Raw genomic sequence first — 9,958 nt, 5'->3', positions numbered from 1 at the left:
TCAATCCCTATGGGTAGCTCTTTTGCAGTCTGTGTCAAGAGATTTGACTCCAATAAGCTGATTTTTCAGAGTTTGTTCCAGTCTGAAGAAAGTAATTTAAAAGAAAAATTATTTATACGCAAAAAATGAATTGATAGAAAAATGTGAATTATGATATATTCATTTGTAAGAATGTTAGATAACCAGTAAGATGATGGTTATGAACCTTGTGTGGCATCATTAGAAAATATTCATAAAATGAAGGTAAGTGGCTGCCACCACCAACTTTGGGAAAATATCTACTTGGATGGAAAAGTCAGGAATGTTAAAATAGTTAGAAAAATAAACTAGTGAATTTGTTGGAGTGTGAGAAATATGGACGAAGCTGTTTGTTTAATGTCTTTAATGTCATAAAGTCTGCAATAAATAAATATGTGGAGAAACAGGGAAGGAGCAGAAGCCAGGTCTGGTGGGAGAAGGACCGGGAACTGACAGTCGTGGATCTGGATACAGTGACGAGGGAACTGGGGCCATCTCCGTGGGGCCTCGTCTCAAATGATTGTTCTCAGGGACACACAGTAGGGATGACAATGACCTCCTTTAAAGGAAGCCTGGTCTGGCCTGTAAACCCTCCTTCAAGAGATGGAGATATTGTAATGCTTTTCGACTCTATCAAACACTAATTATTTTTTTACAACTTTCCAGGTCCTCTCCCTGGGTGAATTCTTCTGGCCGTGTATTCTGTTTATGATTCTGTTAGTACTTCGTTTTCAAGAACCTCCCAGACCTAGAGACAATTGTGAGTTTTACTTTTATGACACTTTTTGAATTACAAACATCAGAAGAAGAAAACGCAGCATTCTTTTTTTGTTGTTGTCCTTTATAAATTCTGAATCCTGAGTGAAATGAATGGATAGAGTTCTGTTGTAATATCATAATCTCTGTTTCTGGGGTATGTGCCAGTAAGCATCAATTTAGATTTTTTTCTCTTAAGAATGATGTTCACACATGTTTGCTCTATCTAGCAGATAGATCTATTCCTTGAACTAAATTGCCTTAATTTGGGAATAGGTATATAAGTCATTATCAATATAGAAAGAATAGAGGAAGAGGTAAAAGGGGGCAGATGCATTTCAGTTTTTCAACATGATAGTGGTGATGGTGGTGGGATATTGAGGATGGCAATGATGGCGATGAGGGTGGTGATGATGGTGAGGGTGGTGAGGATTGTGATGATGTTGACAATGGTGATGATGGTGATGACAATGATAGTGATGATGATGGTGGTGATGGTGGTGATGATGGTGATAGTGGTGATGGGATGATGATGATGGTGATGGTGGTGATGGGATGATGACGATAATGATGACAATGATAGTAATGATGCTGATGGTGGGGTGATGACAGTGATAGTGATGATGGTGATGATGGGATGATGATGATGATGGTGATGATGGGATGATGATGATAATGATGACAATGATAGTAATGATGGTGATGGTGGTGATGATGGTGATGATGGTGATAACAGTCATAGTAGTGATGCATTGAGAAACCATTATTAACAACTTTCTCTGCTCCAGGAGCTTTATCAGCAAGACCATTTTGTTTATCTGGTTTGAAACCTCAACAGCATCACTCCTTGAGAAATGACTGCCTATTTTGTTTCTATGAGACTTACATCCACTTGAAATATGGATAATGTGGTTAACTCTAAAAATGTTGCATGAATAAAAATTACCAAGGGATGGCTTTTATCTAAAATAGCATGTCACCATTCACAATAGTGAATTAATGTATCTATTCATTTGGCAAATAATGTTTTGAGTGCCTTCGTGTCCCAGGCCTTGCTGAGGATGAAGTTGTGGACAAGGTATTTTCCCTGCCCTTCCAGGACTGACTGTGGGGCCAGACTATTATGATCAGTGGGACAATGGCATGATGGGACTCTGTAGAGGGTGCATGTGAGCACAGAGGAGAGGTGGCCGCTCCATTCTAGGGAAAGGCTTCTGAGGAGTTAGCAAATGGGAAACTCTTTCAGATAAAAGAGTTCAAGGGAGGAAGGATCTGGGCAGGGCAGACAGCGTGGGGAAGACTGGAACTAAAAGGAGTTCAGAGGAGCAGAGTGTGGCTGGAGGAACAAGCAGGTTCAGATCAGTGAAGGCTTTGAAGGATGCTGAGGATGGTGACTTCCCAAAGGGCACGAGCAGCCACCAAATGGTTTCAGGAAGTTCCTCCTGGGAGGAGTACGTGGGGCAGCGCTCTAGGTGCAGGCAGAGGTGCACTTGAGATGGGGGGCTGGGCACCGGGGAACACAAGGTGAGTCATGGGGCACTGCGTCACCAGGCCTGGCTTGAGCGGGAGGAAGAGGACAGGCTCCTTCGAGGCGAAGCGGGGACCACAGTGGGCTGGGGCTTGTGAGGAGAGGGGGCCTCCCGCTGGGACACCTGGGTGGAGGGGCACCCTTCTGAACTGAGGACACACAGGAGGGGCTCGGGGGCTGTGCTCCGTGTGGCCGGGAGGACCCCCGAAGGGGAGAAGCTCCTGAGACCAGGCCTCGTGAGGGGCACAAGGGGGGCAGGCCAGAGGGACAGGAGGAGGCCGTGGAGCCACGTGGGGAGCACTCAGGGCGGCCACGGTGAGCAGTCACAGGTGTTGTTGCCACGTGGGCAGGGGGAGGGCTGACATGTCCTGTCGGGGGCATTGGTGCCATTGCCCAGGGCGGCTCGGTGGGTGGGGACAAGGAAGGCAGGCTGCAGTGACATGAAGAGTGATGTGGAATTTGCAGTGAGAAATGGTAAGGTCTGAATAAATAATTCCTTCTCAGTTATATCAACTGTCAGTTTTTTTTTTTTTTTTGGTCGCGCCGGGCAGCTTGTGAGATCATAGTTCCCTGCCCAGGGATCTAACCCACACTCCCTGCAATGGAAGCATGGAGTCTTAACCACTGGACCACCAGGGAAGTCCTCAACTGTCAGTCTTGATCGAAATATGCATTCTGAAAGTGGACAGGGGTATTTTGGAAAAGTCTTTTTGAAAAAATAGCGTGTCATTTATATACTTTAAAAATGCAAGGGTACAAAGCTCCTTTCACAAGGTTGTGTGCAGGCATATTTGAGGACCTGTAGCAAACGCACTGGGTGTGGCTTGCGTCAAGGGCTGGGCAGGAAGTGGGGAGGCAAAGGAGAAAGTGAAAAGAGACAACAAACAGAAGGGCCTTGCATGGGCCCCGAGGTCAGGCAACAACGTCCAGGAGAAGTAAGGCGGGACTGCTGCTGGGGGCAAGACAGCAGGCGGGAACGTCGGTGTCACAGGTGGATGACGTGCCGTCAAGGACTGAGGGCCAGACCCCGGTCAGCAGCGGCTGATGAAGATCTTGAGTGATTTCATCACTGATAACAGAGCATCAAGTCTACAACGCTGTGTGTTACAGGGCAGCCCCGGCACGTGGGACCAGCAGCCTAGGGTGTTCCTTATGCTAAAGGATGATGCCCGTCCTGAAGCATTTACCCAAGCTCTTACTTTTTGTCAGGAGTACAGTCCCGACGAAGAAGTGGCCTTGGGAACATCGGAGATGTTTTTTAGAGGCTGACGCAGATGAGCGTGTGCAGGGAAGAGAAGACTTCGTCTCAGTCTCAGAGGGGTCCCGAGCCCTAATCACTGAGGTCCACACTTTGAAGCCCCATCTGCCACACCCTGATGTGTGAGCCCAGGCGAGGGGTCTAGCCCTGTGAGTCTCTTTTCCATAAAGGCAGCTGATTTTACCTGCCTTCAGGGCTGCACCGAGGACTCAGTGAGAAAGTCGGTTCCAAGCCTGTGCCCGGCACAGGGTATGGCCCAGAGGAGATGGCCAGCAAACATCCACGCCCGTCTCTCGCACGCCCGCTGTCCTGGGGTGGCCGGTGTTACTGTACACCTCGTTTAGGTGAGCACCATTCCTGCGTGTCCCCGAGGGAGACGGGAACAGAAATCACAGTTACTAGCTGGAATGTGACCCCATCCCTTCGTGGTCTCCAGTGCTAGGACAGGGCCGGGTCCTGAGTTGAGAACTCCCCTGCCCCTTCAGCTGAGAAGTCTACTCATTTGTCTTTCCTTCATTCACCGAACATTTACTGACTGTCATGGGCAAAGCACTGAGCTGAATGCTGGGCCTAGCGGGTTCCCAAGTCCCAGAGAGTAAGATTATCGCCCAGACCAAACCAGAATGGAGGGGAAAGCCTTTCACCAGGGTTTTACGAGCTACAGCATACTGGGTTAGTGCTGGTTGAGCTGTCTGCACTCGTCAGCACCCCGACTCTTCCGTCCATATGGTGATGTGAAGGGGGAGTGGAGGGCCCATGTGACCAGCATTTTATGGAGGAAAGTGGCTTATTTTTATTTTATTTTATTTTTTTACTGAGGTGTAGTTGATTTACAATGTGTGTCAATCTCTGCTGTACAGCAAAGTGACTCAGTTATACACATAGAGACATTGTTTTTTTTCTTGTTCTTTTCCATTATGGTTTATCCCAGGATATTGAATATGGTTCCTTGTGCTGTACAGTAGGACCTTGTTGTTTATCCATCCTATATGTAATAGTTTGCATCTACTGAGCCCAAACTCGCAATCTATCCCAATCCCCCCCACAAGCTTGGCAACCACAAGTCTGTTCTCTATGTCTGTGAGTCTGCTTCTGTTTCATAACTAAGTTCATTTGTGTCATATTTTAGATTCCACATATATAAGTGATATTGTATAGTACTTGCCTTTCTCTGTCTGACTTACTTCACTTAGTATGATAATCTCTAGGTCCATCCATGTTGCTGCAAATGGCATCCTTTTGTTTCTTTTTATGGCTGAGTAATATTCCATTGTATATATGTACCACATCTTCTTTATCCATTCATCTGTCAATGGACATTTAGGTTGTTTCCAGGTCTTGGATATTGTGAATGTTGCTGCTATGAACATTAGGGTGCATGTGTCGTTTTGAATTACGATTTTGCCCAGATATATGCCCAGGAGTGGGATTGCTGGGTCGTATGGTAGTTCTATTTTTAGTTTTTTAAGGAATCTCCATACTGTTCTCCACAGTGGATGCACCAACTTATAATCCCACCAACAGTGTAGGAGGGTTCCCTTTTCTCCAGGAAGTGGCTTATTGTACCAACATTTGTCCTGAAAGACCTTGGACCCTATCCAGTTTTTCTAAACATCTTTGCATTAAATCATCTTTAGCAACTACACTTAAACATTAAGAATCCAAGGTGTGTGAGACTTGAAAAATTTCCCAGACTAAGAATTCCTCCGTTTTTTGTATGAGACGAGAGGAAGTGTCTGCTCTGATTCTTCCCGCCTACAGCTTGTTCACAGCATCTGTAGGTGAGGGTGCCTGACAGAGATATTAACACTCCTCTGGCGGGAAGATGCGGCCAGGCAGAGCCGTCCTGGCTTGAAGCCTGTGTGCAGACCCTGGGGGAAAGTGGTTATTGCAAACGGTTTCTTACCTTTTTTCTTTTTTCTGTTGGACTGCTCGGAGCTCCTTTAAATAAACAACAGGATTAATAATATAACAACATGGTATTACATGTTACCGAACTCACTAGGTATTCCATTTCTGGGACCAGTCATATGGACTCATTTCTGCCTTGTATCCACATCCAGGTTATTTGCAACCCCGGGATCTGCCCAGCCGGGGCGTTTTCCCCTTTGTCCAAGGCCTTCTTTGCAACACTGGGTCTAGGTGCAGGAGCACAAGCTATGAATGGGCCACAGAGCAGCATTTTTGGAAAGAGAAACACAAACATCCTTTTCAGAATTCATGGGAAGATGCTGTATAGAACAGGCATGAGGCTTTTAGTACAGCTTCCATCATTTGGGATGAGCTGGAGATCATAAACAACACAGAATTTAGAGTTACTAGAAAATCAGTTTTATTAAATTCAGACTCACATGAAAACAACTCCAAGTAACGGTTCATTTCCAGTAGGAGGACTTTCCGCTGCTGTTAAAAGAATCACAAAGTGATTACTGATTAGCAGATGCCATTTGCTTGTCATAGTTTGTTTTCTGTAGGTTAAAACTCGAAACCACCTGCTTAGCCAGCTATTCATTTTGGTGCCAAATGCCCCAAACAAGTATGTGTTTGAGTTACCCGCTGGGCTTTTCCTGCTGTGCTGTTTTGGACCAGCATCCTGTTCGCGGCTGAGACACAATCTAGTCACTCACCTGGACCAGGTGACAGTAGCTGTTGTGACTCTAGATGCTGAACCAGACTTGTGTTTGCCTGTGGCAACAGTTTGCACCAAAGACCAAAAAGAGAAAGAGTGGGAGGTATTTTGTGCGAAAAGAGTCAAAATAAAGGGGGTTTCAACCTAGGGCACCCTGAAGGCTCTGGAAACTTCTCTCAGCGGAGTTAGGAATGAAAGGAAGTGACTGATTCATCAGATAGTTTCAGTTTTTCTCCTGTGAATAATCTGGCTTTGCTTCCTCTCTCCTTTCTGGTGTTGAACAATCTAACATATTTAAATGTAAAGCCTGTTAAAATATGTGATCTTTATCTTTCAACTGTAAGTTACAAGAAGAGAATGAAAAGTTTCTAGATAATTTTGGACACATCTGGTACAATATTTGTCAACGGTTCTTACATTTTTTTGAGAGAGGTAATATAAAAGTATGATATTAAGAAAATCACTTGGACGTAGTCTAAAATCATAACCCTGAAATACTTGGTGATCTTTTTGCATGTGTGGAGAAGAAGGTGCCTTCCTGGGAAAATTAGAAGCGATTGAGGCTGATCAGAGTTTCCATTTCAGGTCTTTCTTATATCTCTTCGTTGCTCAGAGTGGGAAATTTGAATGTAGTTGAAGTCGGAAAAGTGGGGCTTTGCACTCAAACTCTACCTGCCCTGTCACTTCTTGTGTGCATCTGTGCAAATTCCTTACTGTCTCTGCATCTGCTTCTCACTCACCTCCTTCTCCTGTTGTGTGTTAAAGTAGGTGGTAAGGAAGCCCTCCCACGGTGGGAGGTAACAATCACCCATCCTTATTGCTCTGGCTATAGCAGTCACACTGGAGTCTCCACATCGGGAAAGAGCTCGGCCCTTGTCCTCCCCGTCCACTCTGCATCCTCACCTCCACTTGCCGACACCAGGTGATCCCACAGGCTGTTTCAGAGCCTTGGACGCTGATGGCCAAAAACAGCTCCTCCCGGGCCTAGTGGTGTCTGAGCCGAGGTCTTTTTTTTTTTTTAATTGGGGTATAGTTGCTTTACAATGCTGTGTTAGTTTCTACTGTACAGCAAAGTGAATCAGCTCTATATATACACAAATCCATCTTTTTTGGATTTCCTTCCCATTTAGGTCACCACGGAGCACTGAGTTCCCTGTGCTCTACAGTAGGTTCTCATTAGTTATTTATTTCATACGTAGTATCAATAGTGTATATAGGGATGTCTCTGTTCTCCCATATAAATTTTACAAACTTGTTGTCAAGGTCAATGAAAAAACTGTATTGGGATTTTGATTGGAGTTGCGTCAAATCCAATGACATGACACATCCTTTAATTTACTTTATAGCTTTATAATATTTTTGCATAAAAGCCATGCGTATTTTTTGTTAAGTGTGATATGATTATAGTTTTAATTTGCATTTCCTTAATCATGAGTGATGTTGAGCGTCTTTTCGTATGTTTATTGGCCCTTTGAATTTTTTTGTGTATAAAGTGCTTGTTCAAATCTTTTTACATTTTTTTAATTTTAAATTTTTGGTTTTACTGAATTCTTAGAGTTCTTTACATATTTTGATTGTAAATCATTTATCAGAAAGATGTATTGTGAATATTTCTGTCAAGTTTCTGACCTGTCTTTTGAGAAGCAGAGGTTTTTTCCATTTTGATGAAATACAGTTTATCACCTTTTTCTGTTTTGGTTTGTGCCTTAAAAAAAATCTTTTTTGAATAGAAATATAGTTGATTTATAATGTTGTGTTAGTTAGGTGTACAGTAAAATGATTCAGTTATACACACACACACATATATATATATATATATACATGTATATAATGTGTATATTCTTTTTTTACATTCTCTTCCATTATAGGTTATCACAAGATATTGAGTTTAGTTGCCCGTGTAGGGAACTCTAGTAGGTCCTTGTTGATTAATTATTTTATATATAGTAGTGTATATATTTTAATCCCAAACTCCCAATTTATCCCTCTCCCCCCTCTTTGGTTTATTTTCCATGTCTGTGGTTTATTTTCCATAAGTTTGGTCTTTGGTTTATTTTCCATGTCTTTGGTTTATTTTCCATAAGTTTATTTTCCATGTCTGTGAGTCTATTTCTGTTTTGTAAATAAGTTCATTTGTATCCTTTTTTTAGGTTCTACATATAAGTGGTGTGATATGATATTTGTTTTTCTCTTTCTGACTTACTTCGCTAGTATGATAATCTCTAGGTCCATCCATGTTGCTGCAAATGGCATTATTTCATTCTTTTCTATGGGTGAGTAATATTTCATTGTATATATGTACCACATCTTCTTCATCTATTCATCTGTTGATGGACATTTAGGTTGCTTCCATGTCATGGCTATTGTAAATAGTGCTGCTTATGAACATAGGGGAGCATATATCTTTTCCAGTTAGAGTTTTCATCTTTTCTGCATATGTGCCCAGGAGTGGGATTGCTGGGTCATATGGTAGCTCTGTTTTTAGTTTTTTAGGGAACTTCCATACTGTTCTCCATTGTGGCTGCACCAATTTACATTCCCAGCAAGAGTGTAGGAGGGTTCTCTTTTCTCCACACCCTCTCCAGCATTTCTTCTTTTTGATGATGACCATTCTGACTGTTGTGAGGTGATACCTCATTGTAGTTTTGATTTGCATTTCTCTAATAATTAGTGATGCTGAGCATTTTTCACGTGCCTTTTGGCCATCTGTATGTCTGGTTTGTGCTTTTTGTATTTTTCTCTAACAATGAAATATTTGCCTAATTGAAGATCATTACAATTGCCCACTACAGTTTCTTTTAGAAGTTTTATAGTTTTAGCTTTTGTTTGGGTGTACGATCCATTTTCAGTTAATTTTTATATATGATATAAGTGTTGAGGTTTATCTTACATATGGTTTTCCCGTTGTTCTAATACCATTTGTTGAAAAGACTATTCTATGCCCACTAAATGCTGTCGGCACCTTTGGTGAAAACCAACTGATGTGATAATACCATGCAGATCTGGTTTTGCCCGCTTTTATTTCAGTGGTCTTTAGGACTGTCCTTAGGCCGACAATCTAACTATAGCTTTAGGGCAAATGTCTTGAAATCAGGTACTATGAGTCCTTCAGCTTTGTTTTTTTTTCCCCCAAAAGTATTTTAGCTCTTCTTTGAATTTCCATATACACTTTAAAATCAGCTTATTTAGTACTACAAAAAAGCCTGCTGGGATTTTGATGAGGATTACATTAAAAGATAGCCTTATAGAGATTTACATCACATACCATAAAATGACCCATCTGAAGCATAAAATTAAATAGTTTTTAGAATATTTACAGAGTTGTGCAACCATCACCACAATCAACTGTAGAAAATGTTCAATCACTCCGAAAAGAAACCTGTGTGAATTAGCGCTCGCTCCTTTTCTACCGTCTCCCCTGCTCCTGGCTCAGGCATCTGAAAACTGACTTTCTGTCTCTGTAGAACTGACTGTTCTGGACATTTATTGAAGTGGAATTATGCAACTCTGGGTTTTTGGTAACTATCTTCTTTCATGTAGCATAATGTCTCAGGGGTTCATCTGTGTTATAGCAGGTGTCAGTACTTCTTTTTATTGCTGATCAGTTAACATCCCATTGTATACCATATTATTCTGTTTATCTGTTCAGAGGTTGATGGTCCTATCAGTCGTTTCTACTTTTTGGCTATTATGAATAATGTTGCTATGCATGTGCTACCCTTGGACAGTTTTTTTGTATGGGCATGTGTTTCTTTCTCTTGAGTATATG

General features: G+C 42.4%; 1 protein-coding gene across 1 annotated transcript in view; it reads left to right on the top strand.

Annotated features, from left to right (window-relative positions):
- The first annotated feature begins 237 nt into the window (after nt 1-237).
- Nucleotides 238-9,958, top strand: part of ABCA13 (ATP binding cassette subfamily A member 13) — a 296,583-nt gene continuing 286,862 nt past the window's right edge. The window contains 3 exon segments of the mRNA XM_027124171.1: nt 238-243; nt 685-778; nt 5,624-5,793. Coding sequence (XP_026979972.1) covers nt 238-243; nt 685-778; nt 5,624-5,793 — 270 coding nt within the window.

This window comes from Aethalodelphis obliquidens, unplaced genomic scaffold (genome assembly GCF_003676395.1).
Source record: "Aethalodelphis obliquidens isolate GAN/ISIS:26980383/991018 unplaced genomic scaffold, ASM367639v1 scaffold27, whole genome shotgun sequence".
NCBI lineage: Eukaryota > Metazoa > Chordata > Mammalia > Artiodactyla > Delphinidae > Aethalodelphis > Aethalodelphis obliquidens.
This window is presented reverse-complemented; position numbering and strand designations above follow the sequence as displayed.